Source organism: Amblyomma americanum, chromosome 4 (assembly GCF_052857255.1).
Source record: "Amblyomma americanum isolate KBUSLIRL-KWMA chromosome 4, ASM5285725v1, whole genome shotgun sequence".
NCBI lineage: Eukaryota > Metazoa > Arthropoda > Arachnida > Ixodida > Ixodidae > Amblyomma > Amblyomma americanum.
Window position 1 is genome coordinate 55,440,420 of NC_135500.1, and position 19,590 is coordinate 55,460,009.

Genomic DNA, 19,590 nt, shown 5'->3' on the forward strand with positions numbered 1-19,590 from the left:
TTTTCTCGTCCCCACCTGGGCTAGTCATATTCTTAATTTTTTCATCTAGCTCGGACAGCTTCCTGGCAGCACTGTCCCATTTTTTTCTGTTTTGTAATAGTTTTTCCGTTCTGCCACATGATAAATTTGCTAGTAATTAAACAGATAATGTAGTAAGAAAAAAATTCAAAGTGATTACAGATTTGGTGAACAGTGAAGTTTTCAAACGAAAATGCGCTTAGACGCAGGTCTTCAAAAATTCAATTACCTATTTATTCATCAAATTACCAGTTCTTTAGCCTGATCAGTTGCCATGGGACCTTTTCTGGAATTTTACTTCACTTAGTCATAAAGCGAAGGTGATGAATGCCTTTCTATCGATCAAACAGAATGCCTGTATCCTTACTGCTTTGTCCTTTGGCCGCGTCTTTTTTTTTTTTGCTTGTAGTGCCCCCAGTCAAGATATTACCAGGTTGAATTGTTCCTTGTGTTTGAACATTATTCATTATTTGTTCGTTAGATGGAAACGGAAGTGTGCATATTTTCATCTATTTTCAGTGTAATTTTTATTCCTGCTTCTGTATTCTTTTTTAGATAAATCATGAGTGCTGCACTTTCTATTAGCAACATTTTTCTTGAAATAGGTGGTTATAAGTATTTCTGTGCTCAGAAACTTTCTCTAGAGCGTAGGCCTCCAAATATTGAGTGTAAAGTTTTGTTTTATGATTTTTTATCTGAATGTGTGTTAAAGTGAATGTATTTGATACGTTTTCTAAGGTTATGTTTGTCCTATGTGTTTCTAGGAACAAACACATAAGTTAGAAGTTGGATACCTATGATAGTTTACTATAGATTTATAGGGAAAGAAAGTCTGTTTCATATTTTTTTACTGTTTGTAGATCTACATCTTGAAGTCAGCCACACGGTTTTAGTCGCTGAGTTTAGGAAAATTGTATTGTCTCGCACCTAACATTTTTTTAGCTAATCTTATCTGAGTACATCAGTTAGCCTGAAGTGTGCGGAACAAGTGCTGAAGTCATCTTTGCGTGATTTTTCACGATTTGCTATTATATCGTTTTCATTATTTTAGGTGCTCATTTCAAGTTCGTCTCTATCTCTAATACCTGTCCAAAAATTGCGGGTGCAAATGCAGTTTTATTGTTCTCTGTTTTAGAGAAATGTGACTTGTAATCTACAGGTCTTCGTCACCTTTTGTTTATTACTTTACGTAGACTCCTCAATTTCTTTTCAATTGAATAAGCTTGGCATGTCATACTTAAGCAGCCTTTTTCATGCTGCTGGTGTTAATACTGCAGTTACGTGTGTAGCGTAGTAACTGACATTTGTGATAATTCGGTGCTATTTGTAGCAGTTGTCTCGGTAATTACGTGTTATCAAACGTCTAATGGAATGCGCGTACTTCGCAAGTGAAATTGTGAACACAGTGTTTTGAGGACGTGCTAGCAGCAATGTTTTTGTATAGTGTTTAAACGCGCTGTTTCAAAGAAAAAATGGCTAACAGACATATACAACTGCCTTGCACTGTGTAGGTAAAATCCAAGAACTCTATTTTATTTGAAAATAAAGGCACTGTGCACAAACTATATATCATGTTTTTGTATTTCTTTTACTGCGAATCCTTTTCCTCTTATATTGCGACTTTAATGACTTATAGACTGAATGAAAATGGTATTTGAATAATATTTTAAACGCGCGAGTGGAGCACGGCATTCAAAATTTTCGTTAAAAAGCTCTATTAAAGACTGTAAAAATAAGTAACAGTAATGGCCAGATTTTAAGCATATTGCAGCGGGTAGACGACGACGACGACATTGAGCGAGTGAACGAGTGGACGAGGAAGAAGACGAGAACTCATCTCTGGCTGTGTTCTGAGTGCCGCCCGTAGCTGTTCATTCGTTTTTGTAAATAACTGTAAATATATTCTTTCCCGCAACAATACAATCAACAAAAGTATTATTTTTAGAAACTCCTAAAGGTAGAGAGATAGCAAACATTATTTGTCCAATGCAGAGCTGCGCACAGGTGGCTTCTTTGTGCCCTGTTCAGGATCTTTAACTTCAGGAATTCAGTCTTTGGACCACAGTGAAGAGATAGTAAACATTCACCATAAGAAGAAAAAGAATGTGTTGCAAGAATGGGGTACGTAGATCCGTTACGATGGTCTTGTTCTCGCTTTCTTTGCCCGCCATCTCCCCAACTCCACTTTTCTTGCCCATTTCGGACCACTCCATCAAGATTCGTTCGGCTAACGCCGGAGCCGTGGTTCCTGTATTTTTTACGGAAGTGCCGTATACACAGCGGAGTCAGACCAAACATGTTTCCTTGCCGCCGCTGGTTTCGTTTTGTTTCCGCGGAGTACGGCGATACGCTGCAGCGTGGCTGCGACGTCGTGTGTATACATGGCGCCACGATCTTGCCACGCAGGCATCCAGGATAAGGAGGTGAAGACAGCGGTCCGATGCACTTTTTAATCCAGCGTTCTTGCCCTGTTCGTTACAGTACTACTGCGTAACGATATGGACGCAACGGTGCTGGTTGGTATATCTCACTCTTGAGGTTCGAGTGACCTATGTTCTTGATTAGAAAGCGCATTAGAACCTAATTGGCGTGACATAACGACCTAGCACAGTTTCGCCTATATCTTCAGAATCGCCGCGGTGGCTGAGTGGTTATGGCGCTCGGCTCCTGGCCCGAAAGACCCGGGTTCGATCCCGACCGCGGCGGTCGAATCTCGATGGAGGGGGAATTCTAGAGGCCCGTGTACTGTGCGATGTCAGTGCAAGGTCATCATCATTATCATCATCATCATCAGCCTTACTACACCCCCTGCAGGGCAAAGACCTCTCAGATGTCTCGCCAATTAACCTTATCCTTTGCCAGCTGCATCCACCCTTTGCCTGCAAACTTCTTAATCTCATCCGCCCACCTAACCTTCTGCCGCCCCCTGCTCCACTTACTTTCTCTTGGAATCCACTCCGTTACCCTTAAGGACCAGCGGTTATCTTGCCTTCGCATTACATGCCCTGCCCAAGCCCATTTCTTGCTCTTGGTTTCGACTAGGATGTCATTAACCCGTGTTAGTTCCCTCACCCACTCTGCCCGCTTCCGATCTCTTAACGTTACACCTATCATTTTTCTTTCCATGGCTCGCTGCGTTGTCCTTAACTTAAGCTGAACTCTTTTCGTTAGCCTCCACGTTTCTGCCCCGTAGGTGAGTACCGGTAAGATTATGCTGTTGTACACTTTCCTCTTGAGGGAAATTGGTAAACTGCCACTCATGATCTGCGAGAATTTGCCATATGCGCTCCACCCCATTCTTATCCTTCTAGTTATCTCCCTCTCATGATCCGGATCAGCTGTCACTACCTGCCCTAAGTAGACGTATTCCGTCACAATTTCTAGGCTCTCGCTGCCGATTGTGAACTGTTGTTCCCTTGCTAGGCTGTTGAACATTACCTTGGTTTTCTGCATGTTAATTTTTAGACCCATCGGTCTGCTCTGCCTGTCTAACTGATTGATCATGATTTGCAGTTCACCTCCTGAGTGACTCAGCAAGGCAATGTCATCAGCAAATCGCAATTATATAGGTATTCACCATTTATTCTTATTCCCAACTGTTCCCAATTCAGGCCTCGAAATACCTCCTGTAAACATGCGATGAACAGCATTGGCAAGATCGTGTCTCCTTGCCTGACGCCCTTCCTTATTGGAATTTTATTGCTGACGTTATGGCGGACTATAGTAGCTGTGCAGTTGCTATATATATCTTCCAGTATTTTGACATAAGGCTCTTCTACCCCCTGATTACGCAATGCCTGTATGACTGCTGAGGTTTCCACTGAGTCGAATGCTTTCTCGTAATCAATGAAAGCTATATACAGAGGTTGATTATATTCTGCGCATTTCTCTATCACCTGATTGATAGTGTGAATATGATCTATTGTGGAATATCCTTTACGAAAGCCTGCCTGATCATTTGGTTGATTAAAGTCTAACGTGGCCCTCACTCTATTAGCGATTACCTTATTAAATACTCTGTAGGCAACGGATAGTAAGCTGATCGGCCTGTAATTTTTCAAGTCCTTGGCGTCTCTCTTCTTATGAATTAAGATAAAGTTTGCATTCTTCCAAGCTTCTGGTACAGTCGAGGTCATAAGGCATTGGTATACAGGGTGGGTAGTTTTTCTAGCACGGTGTCCCCTCCATCCTTCAACAGATCTGCTGTTACCTGATCCTCCCCAGCTGCTTTTTCCCCTTTTCATTGCTTCTAAGGCTTTCTTTACTTCATCTTTCGTTACTGGCGGGATGACGCATTGCTGTGCACTGCGGTCTTTCTCATTAACGCTCTGATTACATTGGCTACTGTACAGGTCTGTGTAGAACTCTTCGGCTACGTTAACTATCTTATCCATATTGCTAATGACATTGCTCTGCTTGTCTCTTTATGCATACATCTAGTTTTTACCTATGCCTAGTTTCCTCTTCACTGTTTTTAGGCTACCTCCGTTCTTTATAGCATGCTCGATTTTCTCCATATTCAACTTCCTTATGTCGGCTACCTTGCGCTTATTTATTAACTTTGATAGCTCCGTTAGTTCTATTCTATCGGTAGGGTTAGATACCCTCATGTTTTGGTGCTTCTTAATCAGATCTTTCGTCATCTGAGATAGCTTCCCGGTATCCTTTAGAACTGTCCTACCGCCAACATCTACTGCGCACTCCGTAATTATTGATGTCAGATTATCGTGCATTGAATGAACATCAAGATCATCTTCCTCAGTTAAAGCCGAATATCTGTTTTGCAGCGCTATCCTAAACTCCTGTGCTTTCCCTCTTACGGCTAACTCGTTAATGGTCTTCTTCTTCACTAGCTTCTTCCGATCCCTCTTCAAGTCTAAGCTAATTCTAGACCTTACCATTCTGTGGTCGCTACAAAGCACCTTTCCGAGGACGGTCACATCCTGAATGATGCCAGGTTTAGCGCATAGTATGAAGTCGATTTCATTTTTAATCTCACCATTGGGGCTCTTCCAGGTCCACTTCCTGTTTTCTCGTTTGCGGAAGAAGGTATTCATGATCCGTAAATTATTTCTATCCGCGAATCCGACTAATAATTCTCCCCTTCTATTTCTAGAGCCTATCCCATATTCACCTACCACGTGGTCGTCAGCCTGCTTCTTGCCCACCTTCGCATTGAAGTCGCCCATCAGTACAGTGTACTGCGATTTTACTTTATTCATTGCCGATTCTACGTCCTCATAGAAACTTTCAACGGTCGGGTCATCATGGCTGGATGTGGGTGCGTAGGCCTGCACCACTTTCAGCTTGTACCTCCTATTCAGCCTAATTACTATAGCTGCTACCCTCTCGGTAATACTGTAGAACTCCTCTACGTTGCCAGCTATATCCTTATTAATAAGGAATCCCACACCAAGTTCTTGTCTATCCTCTAACCCGCGATAGCACAGTATGTGTCCGTCCTTTAGTACTGTATACGCCTCACCTGTCCTCCTAACTTCGCTAAGCCCTATCACATCCCATTTAATTCCCGCTAGTTCCTAAAACAGCACTGCTAGGCTAGCCTCACTAGCTAAAGTTCTAGCGTTAAACGTTGCCAGGTTCAGATTCCAATGGCGGCCTGGCCTGTCCTTTACCTTGCCTGGCGGCAAGGTAAAGAACCCCAGGTGGTCGAAATTTCCGGGGCCCTCTATTACGGCGTCCTTCTTAGCCTGAGTCGCTTTGGGACGATAAACCCCCATAAACCAAACCAGCCTATGTCTTTAGCATTTCTAGTAGCGTTGTAAGAAAGAGTGAAAGTGCCGTATAGAAAAGCGGGCCGCTGTCATCACCTCCTCCTCGTTAAAGGGGCTCTGAAACGCTTTCCGAGAAGAGAACATAAACTCACTTAATCACTGCACTGTGTTTCCATGAAAACCGGAGCCAAATAATACTCTTCTACACGCAGCAGACGACCCACAATCACGCGCCAAAGTTGGCGAGCCCTTCCCGGCGACTTTTTCATGCTCGCACCCCCCTCCGTCCCCCGCATCTGCGCAGACAAGGTGAGAGGTGGCCATTGATTAGATTCTTTCAGACATCAGGCTGCTATCGTGGCCGCGGCCAATAAGCCGCTTATCTCCAGCGGGTCGGGAAGCTCCGCTCCCAGACGGGGTCGGAGAATGAGCGCCTGCCTTCCAGCGTGAAAAAAGTGGCAAGAGGAGAGGGAAAGGCGCGAAGAGGCTGAAAGTGAAATTTTAACTACAGATAACTCAGCTTCTACAAAGCGCATTTAAAAAATCCTTGCTGGACACTATTCGTGAAGCGGCGTGCTTCAATATCTCGGGCATGCCGAAACTTTATTAGAGCCCCCTGCACAGCCCCTTTCATGCCGGCATTGCGAAATATTGGCGCCCGCATGGACACGACGCTGCAGCCACCGCTAAGCGTATCGCCGCGGTTGAAATCTTCCATTGCTAACCGCAAGTGCTCCGTATTTTTAGTGTGAAAATCTACACCAAATCTGCTCTCATTGTCAACCGCAAGTGCTTCGTGTTTTTCGTGCTAAAATCTAAACCACATCTGCTCCCATTGGTAACCGCAAACGCTCCGTATTTTTTGGTCTGGAAATCGACACAAAATCTAACGGTGTACTTCAGAACTCGATTAGAGAGGCCGCAAGAGGACAAGCCATTTTACACCCTCCTCGGTTGATTTTTGTTTAGTGTGCAAGGCAATGTCGTCAGCGAATCGCAGATTATTTAGGTATTCTGCACTGACTCTCATCCCCAACTGTTCCCAATTCAGGCCTCGAAATACCCCCTGTAAACCGGCAGTGAATAGCAATGGCGAGATCGTGTCTCCCTGCCTGACGCCCTTCCTTATTGGAATTTTATTGCTGAATTTATGTTGCAGAAATGTTGATACTATCGAAAAGGGGTCAGCTCAAGTTAAGGGCAACGCAGCGCAATATGGAAAGAAAAATGATAGGTGTAGCGTTAAGAGACCGGGAGCGGGTACAGAGGGTGAGGGAACAAACGCGGGTTAATGACATCCTAGTATAAATCAGTAGGAAGAAATGGGGCTACGCAGTGCATGTAATGATAAGGCAAGATAACCGCTGGTCCTTAAGGGTAACAGAGTGGATTCCAAGAGAAGGCAAGCGTAGCAGGGACGGCAGAAAGTTAGGTGGATCAATGAAATTAAGAAGTTTGCGGGCGTACGGTGGGCACAGCTGCAAAGGACAGAGATAATTGGAGAGACATGAGAGAAGCATTTTCCCTGCAGTGGACGTAGTCAAGCTGCTTATGACGAATGTACGCGCCTGGCACTGCTCTTTTGTGCACAGCTGAATCATTCTCGGGCCTGCAAAAGATATTTTCTCAAGTGTGTAATATTTTGATATGGTTTTGGCAAATAAATGATCAATAAATGTGGGTAAGACTAAATACGTAGTATCACACTCTAAGAGAAGCATTGACCCAAATAAGATTAGCTTATTACTGAACACTAGTAGGATGGAGGATGAATTTCTTGTTTGAAATACCTTGACCTCGTCTTTGATCAACACCTGCACTGGCAAGAAAAGAAAGAAAAGGTCTGTAAAAAGCTAGCGTTCAGATGCTACGCGCTACTGAAAGCAAAACAGTATTTTGTATTAAGTATACTACGTTGTCTGTATTTTCCGCTATTTCACTGTCACATTAGCTACTCCTGCGAATTGTGGAGCCAAGCGTAAAGAACTTATTTAGCTCGCATACAGAGACTAGAGGATAGAGCCCTGCGATTAATAGGCCATTAGTATAGGGCATTATATCAAAAATAATCTATACCATGAAAATCGAGTACTGTCATTTGAGTTATTTATTGCAAAATATACTTATTGGTAAATAGTATTATTTTACAAGTACTCCCCTACCATTGACTTATTTGTTGCCATCCCTTAACACAAGGCATGAATCAGATGAAAATTTCAACCTGCCTGTCTGTCGTAATGTATACAGGGAACGCTTAGTTCAATTTTCCGGCACAAAAGTTTTTAAGAGTGCCTATTAAAGTGAAAGTTGCAAATGACTTTAAGCTTACTTGCAAGTTGTTCTTCATTAGAAGCCAGGAAAATCCCTGCCTGCTACGCGCTTTCTTTTACCTCAGTGGAAATTATAACTCTCGCGATGGGCTTGGAATCTCTTATCAATCTGATATCAATCTTATAGCCCGTTGATTAATGGCTACTGGCTTCGAACCTTGTGGGTTTTCTTTTTGCACGAGCGGCAGCTTTACTTTTTTACATCTTTTTTTTATGTTGAACACACAGCTGTGAACAACGTTTTTTTTTTCTTACTGTTGAAAATAAAATTTCAGTCTTCAGTGACGTTTCTAAAAGAGCACACCACAGTACAAGAGCTTGCTTTCCGAGAGTCGCTATTTTGGGCATCATAGAGAAATGCGAGCAGGCCATCTATGAATATTGTTTCCACTTAATACAGGACAACATATATCATTTGTACACGTACGCCTACGTAATGACAGACTTATGGCCCGAATGAAACTTTTGATGATGCTCACATCCAGGCTTCCGAAGGAAAACTACGCACGTAGCTCAAAGGCTGTGGCTGTTAGGCGTTCAGCTATAGGCTGTGGCAGAAGAAAGCCTGAAACCTTTGTGCTGCAGTTCGGGTGGCTGAAGACTCATAGTCAGCTGGAATGAGCTGAGATATAAAATGTAATATCATGCTTAGTTTTACCGCTGTCTGATGCACTTGCGTCGATCTAGAAAAATCAGTTGTTCGATGTAGTGGCTCGATGAGCAGGACAATGGCCAACGTTTAAGGCATGCGCACTATGATGTGCTTTGTTATGAATGAGTTCGCATTAACGACTACTGCTGCAAATACTTAAAACGAAACTGCGCGAAACAACTGCGGCGGAAACAGTAATTTTACAGTGATCTGTAGATTACCTGCTCATTAGTCCCCGTAGATACTGCCCGCACTGAATGAAGTCGACGATGTTGTTTATATATTATTTCTCTTGTTTTAATACCACAATTTTCTGCCTTTAAAAACCCCAGCCAAAAAAAAAGTGAACAACGCAGGTATGGAAGCCTCACCCTCCAGCCAACTTTTGACAAAAGTACTTGCTTTGACGAAAGAAACTCCTATGATGCAAACGCTAGGCAGCTGACTGAGGCTTCCCTACGAAGCCTGCTAATCTATTGTTTTCAGAAGCTTATCTTCTCTATACTTTACCTCTGCCAAGAAAAACCAATCCATGCATGAGTGTCCTCAGAAGGCGACAGCCTGCGTCTGTGCCCCGTACGTCAGCAGCCCCGCCCGACTTGCTACCAACCAAGCGGCAAAATCAACAATTTCCACATCTTCATTCAGAGATGCCTTAAAGAAAAAAGAACACACTTTACAATTTTACGCAAGCAACTGAGCAGTGGTTCACAGCTCGTACAAATACTGTGAACTACGGCTGAGGAGGCGACATTTGGCGGCGGTTCTAGTGGTTGCACATGTCGAATAGTGGGCGAACTGTTGTATTTAAAGGGACTGTGATGCTTTTGCGACTGGAACGAGAACTGAAAACTTGCGCTGGCAGTAACTTAAAGAGGTAGCGAAAAGACGGTTGCAAGGAAACTAAAAAATATATACATATAACTTCTAACAAAAACACTGCACTTTGTAGCTATTAAGCTCAATATCGCAGTGCTTTACCTTGTTAAATGATGCATTGTAACATGTTATTTACGATTACTTTTGTTAGATACACCACGTGCCTCCTTGCACATTGGAACACAACATAAGACGTTGCGTTTTCACCCTCCGACAAGCCGATCGGCAGCGATAACGAGAGCAAGAAAAAAAGCTCACCCGAAAGTCTCCGTAAGTATGACCAGGATCGGCGTGTACTTGGTCCCGTAGACCTGCCACGCTGTGAAGCAGCAGCTGGCCGCGGACAGCACCGAGAAAGCGGCCACGATCACTCGTCTCCTGGTGAGAAAGGAGCAAGGTGTGGCTGTTCACAGAAAGGAAAACACTGCGCAGGGTGTCGATGAATAAGCTCATAGGAACTACCGGAGTTCATCGCTGGAGTCACTAATAAGCTATACGGCGACAGAAATTCACTATCAGTAATCTTCGCTTCCCCTAGCGTGATGTTGAGGATAGCAGGTCGTCCGATTTATTTACGCTGCAATTATTGACGTCAGTGGGCTCGGGCAGAAAAGGGAATGGTATTCGCAATGAAGTGGTCATTGCTGCCTCCCGAGCGGCGGCCGTCACTGCTGCTGGTAGGGATGGACAAGTGCACGGCGAGGTTTTTGTTCTTTTACTTTTTGTGTGTGTGTGTGAGGGGGGAGGGGGCAAAATGCCGGGAGCTGGGTGCCCCAAAGCACGAATCGCTCGCGGAACGGCTGGAAGATGTTCCGAATGCACAAAGAAACCAAAAGACGGATCCTCTATAGCTGGTAAAGATCAAGCGTGACAGGTGGCAGCAAAGGATAAGTCATGTGCGTGCATGGGAAGTACTGTTTCTTGTCTATATCAATGACATTATAAAACAGATAGTTCTGCTCAAACCATAACGTATGCTGATGATACCAATGTCTTCTTCTCTTCGCATAACCTACTGGTACTAGAATCTTCTGTAAATAACTACCTTGAGCATTTCTCTAACTGGTTAACCAGAAACAAGTCAAGATTAAACGCCTCAAAACAACATATGTCATATTTCGTCCTGCCAACAAACCGCTACACCGCAAACTTAACGTGAAATTTGAGAACACCTTTATAAGACAAGTTCAGACCCAAAAAATTTTCGGCGTTTGGTTTCAGGAAGAATTCAGCTGGTCTGTACAGGTAAGAAACTTAAGTGTAGAACTTGCCCGCACACTTTGATGTCTTCACAGAATATCTGCGCTCGTACCTCTCGGGCTAAAAAAACATTTATTGTTCACTTTTTATTCTAAATTAACCTACGGCTTAATGGTTTAGGGCACTACTACACAATGGAATTTTACTAAGCTTATTACTTTGCGGAAGAAAAGCCTGCGCTGCTTGGAATCTTATCGTGGCAATGTACAGGATTTAAGAATCGCTCCTCTGTTTAAAAAACACGGCATCCCAAAGGCAGACCAGTTATATTATTTAAAAGCACTGCAAGTAATACATCAGAAGAAACTGTACGGAATTATTGGCTCCGAAAACGCTGAATGCCTTTCGAGGCGCCGAAAACACCGAACACCAAAAATCTGAACAAATTAAGGAAGGAAAACAATGGAGTATCAAATACCTGCGATCTTAAACAAATTTTAAGGTAAGCTAAACATTAATTCAAATTAAAAGCATTTAAACGCCAACTTTGGGAGCTATTGTTATCTTGTCAAATTAAGTATAGCCATAATTGAACAGTTTTTTTTTTCAAGTTTTACTGTTGTCTCACAAAAGAACCATAAAACTCTGTATAACACAAAATTACTCTATAAATTGCGCTTATCTGGTTTTTGTGTCATTTCAAGCAATATTATTCAGTTTCACTGACAATTGTATCTTTTGTGCATGTGTTTGTACAGCCGCTATTTGTGCTGATTTATTCATGTAATTTGCGTAGCGTCCCATTATGTCTGATTTGTTATGTGTCATTTGAGTGCCACAGTATGTGCAATGCGTTTCTGTACAAGTGTCTAATGTTGCGTTTTATTTATCTTTTGTGAGTACAGGAGCCACACTTTATTATATTGTTCTAAGATTTGTACTGTATCTGCACCGCTGTGGACTCGTGGACCACTGTGGCCAGAGGCCTCGTCAGTCACCACGAGCCTTTAGCTTGTGTCCCTGCATCAGGCTCTGTGTTTCGTCTGATGCTGAAATATAATCTCTTCATGTTGCCCATTCATTCGCGCGCATTTTCCTGTGGTATTTATCTATCATGCATTCTTGATCTCTTGTGTACATGTGTGCGTGTATAAGAGGTTTAATTTCTGGTTTCTTAAAGGTACGTTGTGGTCTTCTACACCGCCAAATGTGCTCCACCGTCTGAGACGCTGTATAGAGACGATGCATGGCTAGAGCTGGACTTTAGGGGAGGTAAACTGAAGTTTTTACATACAGGAGTTTACATATTTACAACAGGTTAAGCAGCGAACAGAACATGTAACTGGCTGCAAGGAAAATCTTCCCTCCTTGACATCGCCGAAGATTCAAGGCACCTAAATGTAGCTCAGAACAATTTTATAGGCTCCGCAGCCCGGTTTTCAAGAGCTGGGAGCCCAGTCCACATTTTTGATCACCCAATCATAACCCTCTCCGCAAAATACACGGTGCAAAAAGGACATCAAATTCGCTTCAGAAATCCGGCATTCTGTAAATGAGCCAAAGAATGATTGGCACACTGGGTTGCATGCCGCCCCCAACACTTCCGCCGAATAACACAAACTCCCTTCCCTATGAAAGAAAAAGGAAAAGACATGAGGACAAATACAGTCACTTCTACGTGTGCGCCGGTTTCCCGAGGACCCGTGGTCTTGACGTCTCCCGGAATCGGGGCAGTTATCGGACTCAAACCAGGCTCTATCGTCGCCAGCAAACGGAAGCGTTGAATTGCTTCCACATGCCAGTCCGTTTTTCAAAGATTGTTCACCCAGCTAAGCATCTCCCAGAATCCGGTCAGTGGTACAACTCAAAGGGACCGTTACTGTCTTTGAACAAGTGGCCGCATTTGCTCTGTACGGCGGCGTGTCTCTACGCACGCCCGTTTCCCGAGAACTGTTGACGATCAGTGCCTTCGGGCTTTGGCGCCATTACAGGACCCCAGCTAGCCGCACCGTCGCCGCCAATCAGTCACTTTTACTGGTACCCCGTCAAGAGCGAGCGCCTGCCCCAGTTTCGCCCGATGACGGTGCTCTTCAAAAGATATTCCGAACCAGACGTTCGTTGACAGGTTGCGCCACATATGGTGTCCATTAAGACGAGCGGACTGTCGCCGTGCGGCGGCTCCATCGGTGCAATAGATAATTCGTGTAGATACACCCCGCTTCCGCGAGGAGACCGCAGCGGTGAAGCACTGCGAAAGAAAACAGGACGAATCGCCCAACGACACTGGGCGCATCTACAGATCCCTTAGTGGCCAGCAGTTCCCCGACAAACTTGATTTGTCCTAGCCGCAGGGAGGAGGTGACTATGCATAGCGAAAGCTAGTCTTTGCAGAATTACATATATGTTTTGCTCTTAATCGTTTGTTGTTGCAGGATGCAGCGTTGAGCCGTACGTGTCACTAACGCCTTGTACACATATTGCTATTGATTACAGTGAAAAGAGCATGCGCATGATGCAGTAGTATGTACACAAAGAGTTCAGAGCCTGCTTTTTTCTTGCTCTCGATGCAGTACGATTGCGGGGAACATGGACTGGCTTCATCCTGATTGAGAGGCCACTGCTTCAGACCACACAGCCGTCAGCATAACCTTTGGCACCGCATGTCATACTGCCAGCCTATCACGTTGTGCTTTGGATAGCGTTGTCTTCATCAACTTCCATTCGTGCTTCTCGCGCTGTGCTTTCGCAGTCGTTGTCATCTTACACATTCATCTGTTTCCAAACGCAAAACCACGTCGGGACTTGGAACCAAATGACAGATTCTGATAATTATCAGCACCTATATTATATCTTCGAAATAAATGCTCGCACCTCGCTGCCAAGTGTGAACTGCTGTTCCCTTGCGAGACTTAAAAATTACTTTGGTTCTATACATGTTACTTTCAAGACCTACCGTTCTGCTCTGTCTGTCTAACTCATTGATCATGCTTTGCAGAATGTAATGTGAAGGCAAGTTAACCGCGGCCCCTTAAGGGTAACGGAATGGATTTGAAGAGAAGGCAAGCGTAGCAGGGGCGCAGGAAATTAAATGGGCGGATGAGATCAAGAAGTTTGCGAGCATACGGTAGGCGCAGCTGGCAATCGACAGGGTTAATTTGAGAGACATGGCAGAGGCCTTTGCACTGCAGTGGGCGTATTCAGGCTGGTGATGATGATGATGTCATAAGCGAATCGCACATTACTTAGGTACTCTCAATTAATTCTTCACCCCAACTGTTCCCAATCCAGGCCTCGGAACACCTCCTGTAAACAGGCGGTGAATGGCATTGGCGAGATCGTGTCTCCCTTCCTGACAACCTCCCTTGTTGGAATTTTGCTGCCGACTTTATGAGGGACTATGGTAGCTGTGCAGTCGTTATATATATCTTCCAGTATTTTCGCATGACCTTCTTCTACACTCTCAATCCGCAATGCCTGCATGACTGCTGAGGTTTCGGCTGAGTCAAATATTTTTTCGTAATCAACGAAAGCTATATATTGGGGTTGATTATATTCCGCACATTTCTCTACGACGTGACTGTTGGTGTGAACATGGTTTATTGTCGAGTATCTTTGAGAAAAGCCTGCCTGATCATTTGGTTGATTGAAGTATAAGGTTGTCCTGATTCTATTTGCGATTACCTTAGTAAGTACCTTACAGGCAATGGACAGTAGGCTGACTGGTCTGTAATTTTTCAATTCCTTGGTGTCTCCTTTCTTATGAATATTAAGATGATGTTGGTGTTCTTCCATGCTTCTGGTTCGCTCAAAGTAATGAGGCATTGCATATAGAGGGGCGCTAGTTTTTTAGTCTAATATCCCCTCCGTCCTCACCATCTGCTTTTCCCCTTTTCATTGCTCCTAGAGCTTTCTTTACTTCCTTTTTCGTAACTAGCGGGAGGTCCACTGCAGTGCGTTAGTACCTCTCTCATTTACAGCTTTATTACATTGACTATTATATAGACGTGTTCCACTCTTCGGTTACTGTAACTATCTTCTTCACATTAGCCCAGTCTACATGAACCCGATAGAGTCGAGTAGAGGTTGCTTGTCGGGTAAAAAACCAGTTGCCGGGTTCATGTAGACGCTGTCGGATCGAGTAAAATAAGCGGCAGAGCGAGTCGAGTTAACTCGCCTGCAGGGGTAGGTTAGCTCGCCTGACCCGCCTTTCCAAAAACCATGTATACACATTCGGATCAGGGAGTCGGGTAACAGGGAACTCTGGGAAATATTTCGGTCATGTGATCAGTCGACCAAAATGGCAGCCACCGTCTGTCCCCGCGCTGTTTTCACCCGAGCTTCTTGGACCGACCGGGAAGTGGAATGTTTTCTGGGGCTAATAAATGAAAAAAAAAATTGAGCGAGGCGCTGGACAGCAGACGGCAACGCAACCAAGATGTGTTCAAAGATCTGCAGGCCAAAATGGCCAATCTCGGCTACCACTGGACGTGGCAGCAGTTGCGGAACTGCTGGAAGAATTTGAAGAAGCGATTCACGGCCGTGAGTATAAACATTCCCTCACCAGAATTTTGACACCAATACGGAATGATACGACGTTGCAGCACAATTCTGTCTTGTGTGACAGGAACTATTGGAGCAAGAGAGAAGTAGAGCTGCACCGTCGGCTTGGAAGTAGTATGACCACATGAGCGCGCTGCGGGTACCCGCGGGCCAAAAACAGGAACCGGAAACTTGCACGATAACTGCGAACCTCGACGATAGGTGCCGCTGCGATACTTACGCGCTTGAACAGAGTTCATGTAGACACCAATCGGGGCGAGTCAGAGGCGAGTCACCTAGCCCAACGCTGACTCTACCCGGTCCTGTCGGGTTCATGTAGACAGGGCTATTGCTAATGGCCGTCTTTGTCGCTTGACGCATACATCTGAATTTTGCCTAATCCTAGTTTACTCTTCACTGCTTTTAGGCTACCTCCATTCGCTAGAGCATGCTCGATTCTCTGCATATTGAACTTCGTTATGTTATCTAACTTGCGCTCATTTATTAACTTTGATAGCTCTGCCAGTTCTATTCTGTCCTTAGGGTTAGAAAGGTTTCATGCTTGGGTGTCTCTTAATCAGATCTTTCATTTCCTGAGGTAGCTTGCCGGGATCCTGTCAAACCATTCTGCCGCTTACTCCTTCTGCGCGCCGCTTTAGTAGGTCTTTAAGCAACAGCTTTGCCGTCATAATTTTTCTAACGCGGCACGTTCCATTTTCTAACGCTAATTTTCTTTAATCGTGGAAGTTCGCCCTTTGTAGCTGTGCCGTCTAATTGCGAACAAAGTTCACATTCGCTAACAGGCCCATCCGAAGCCCCGCTTGCTTTCCTTCAACATGTGTCATCAACTAGCCCGAAGTTGTGCCCTCCTCTGTTAATATCTACTTTCCTGAACCTGGCTTCCGAAGCAAAGCCGAAGACATTTGCGGGCCTGTAAATAAACGCGGATAGATTGCGATATACGATCGAGCAGCATATGACCGTTCATCTTCCCGCGTAACAAAGATGTAACCGCCTTACCGTTGCGTGATCTGGTAGACTAGCAGAGCCACTAGGAACAGCTGGAAATCCGCCGAGATGAACCACGTGTGGGATGCCACACCCTGCAAAGTGAAAGGTTTTTCTTGGGCAACGTTGGAAAATTGGAATGTGCACATTTTTGCTAAAGATTCATACTAAATAAAAACGAAAGTACAGACCATTCGACTACGGGCTTTCCGAGCGTCGCCACATTGCTCGATGGGCTGTTGTGTGTACCCCGCGCTAACTCAGCGGAAAAGACTGCAAAACCGGTTTGCAACAACAGCCCAGAGAGGGGCCGTTTCGACATGCTCCTCGCCCGATGGAAAGGTCAATACTTCCGTCTGCAATGAAGAGCCAAGCAGCGGACTAGTGTCGAAGGCGTAAGAATATAGATAGTATAATTGTAAATACACTTAACGTGCACGTTAAAAAGCAATATTAATATCGCGCTGCCATCTCTTCCTCTCAACCGAGGGTGAGAAGTTCGAAAGTAACTATTCTAAAGGTATCCTCGTTTTTTGCTTTCTCGCTGCGTGGTAATCTCAGTGATAGGTACACGGTATTCTGCAAAAGGCCTAGAAAATTGAGGGAAGGTAGTTTAAAGATTCCCAACAAAGAGCAGTTGTATACTAGTACTATCGCGATGGAAATAATCGCGAACAACGCGGTGCCCACACATTCCGCCGTTCGAATTTCTTTTCACAGCGATTTTAACTCGGTGTTCAGAAAGCGACGTTAGGATTGTCCAAGAATGCATCACGGTCGACTCAAGCGTCTGTTGTAGCGATAGCTACATTACTGCAGCCGCTTCGCCTCTTGAGCATGGTCTCATTTTCGCCGTGGTTGCACCTCGGCCGTGGTCGCACCGCTACGCGCGCCATCTGGCATGACGTCACTCCGCCGTTGCGCTCGCCGTGGAGCAGACGCCGCTCGCCTCGCCAGTTGTGCGCATGCGTAGTAGAGGGAGAGGAGCTTTCGCAGTGCGTATATACATACGATTCGGCGTAGCGGGAGGCGAGCCGCAGCGTTTGTTCGGCGTCGCGTCAGCGTCTCATCTACCGGCGTCGTCGCTCGGAGCCCGCAGTAGAGGGCAACCAAACACATAAGGGCATACGAACTGGCGTCTCCAGACGGGCGTGGCGAGACATCGTCGGTAAAACCCCTCAATTATCCCCTGTCCGTAGCTAATCGTCCCATTCAGCGGCGACGGGAACCTTATGCAGGGGCAAGGGGCACAATAGCAAGGTTACAGAAGGGGCGCTTCTGCCTTCGCAGAAATGGGCCGCGGCTTTTGGCCCCATCAATCCGCACCTACGAGGTATTTCGGGCGCCGACGCTGAGATCTTCGCCTCGCTCCAAGCGCCGAATTTGCGCCTCCGGCGACGCCAGTAGCCGACGCGCTCACGCGACGCCGAAGAAACTCTGCCTTGTGCTTCGGCCGTTATGGAGAACAATGAGTCGGCTAGGATGAAAGAAGCCAGACCGGCGTCGGAACAAAACGAGGAGGAGACAGCGTGCCGAAAAGACCGAACAAGAGCGGGTCGAACGTCTCGATAAGAGTCTTAATGACGACCCGGCTAGACGAGCTCGCTTAGTCTCTGACATTGAGTCAGAGAATAAGAGAAGTGAGAAGACGACATGCCGAGTTCAGCGTCTCTGAAGGAAGCCAGACTTGATCGTTGGAACGAAACAAGCGTAGACAAAGGTTAGCCAAGTAAGTCATCAGTAGCATTGCATCGCTTAACCACAACGAAGACTAAACGTAGTCATGGCCTGTAGCTCTTGCTACCTACCAGATAAAACCAGAGCTAAACCAGACCCAATTTTTTGCTACCACCGTAGTAATAGCGTGAGGAAAAGAAATTCCAACATCGGAGCGTTTACGCTCAGCTCTGTTCGCGTTTCTTTACGTCGCCCCTGTATCTTCGTCGTGCACACCTGTCTTCATTCGGCGCCACATGGGCGCCTGCACTTTATGGAAAAGGTAAATTCATTCATACGATAAAAGCGCGACGATGAAAGTTCAGCCCCCCCTAGCCAAACCCCAGGCGACGCTTTTCAGAGACCCGGTCACACGATAGCGCTGAATAGAGCAGCTATAAAGTTATCGCGCCAAAGGAGGCGTGGATGCGACAAAGAGCATGCATTTAAAATAAGTTAAGCCAACCGAAAAGACGGAGGAGAAAACAACGGGGTCTACCTAATCCTCTGTGCGCCCCGCCTCTGACCCTGTCTGTAGTCGTTTCACCCGTGCCAAAGGTCAAAAAGTGCCAAACAAGCAAGCACATACGTATGTCAGGTCCCGGTACAGGTTTCGTATCTTCAACACGAAGGTCCACCAGCGGTTCTGCATGTCGTTGTAGAATTTGTCGTACACCATGGCGGTAGTAGGCCCCGTGACCAGAAGCGGCAGCAGCGAGAAACCACACGCCACTACCACCAGGGGCAGCAGGAGCCTGCAGCAAGGGAAATGGAAGGTTTCTTTCTGAATAATAATAATAATTGGTTTTTTGGGGAAAGGAAATGGCGCAGTATCTGTCTCATATATCGTTGGACACCTGAACCGCGCCGTAAGGGAAGGGATAAAGAAGGGAGTGAAAGAAGAAAGGAAGAATAGGTACCGTAGTGGAGGGCTCCGGAATAATTTCGACCACCTGGGGATCTTTAACGTGCACTGACATCGCACAGCACACGGGCGCCTTAGCGTTTTTCCTCCATAAAAACGCAGCCGTCGCGGTCGGGTTCGAACCCGGGAACTCCGGATCTGAAGCAGGAAAACCTATTTTGGTACTCTCGATCGAGCCGAGTTCACCGTGAAGTCGCCATTATTTCATTGCCGAACGCGCACGCACGCACGCACGCACGCACGCACGCACGCACACACACACACACACACACACACACACACACACACACACACACACACACACACACACACACACACACACACACACACACACACACACACACACACACACACACACACACACACACACACACACACACACACACACACACACACACACACACACACACACACACACACACACACACACACACACACACACACACACACACACACACACACACACACACACACACACACACACACACACACACACACACACACACACACACACACACACACACACACACACACACACACACACACACACACACACACACACACACACACACACACACACACACACAC

General features: G+C 45.6%; 1 protein-coding gene across 1 annotated transcript in view; it reads right to left on the bottom strand.

Annotated features, from left to right (window-relative positions):
- LOC144129507 (nose resistant to fluoxetine protein 6-like) overlaps positions 1–19,590 on the bottom strand; it is a 224,208-nt gene that overhangs the window by 64,698 nt on the left and 139,920 nt on the right. The window contains exons 9-11 of the mRNA XM_077663668.1: positions 18,667–18,832; positions 16,374–16,456; positions 9,873–9,992 (exon numbers count right to left, since the gene is read on the bottom strand). Of these exons, the coding sequence (XP_077519794.1) occupies positions 9,873–9,992; positions 16,374–16,456; positions 18,667–18,832 (369 nt within the window). The remainder of the gene's footprint in view (positions 1–9,872; positions 9,993–16,373; positions 16,457–18,666; positions 18,833–19,590) is intronic.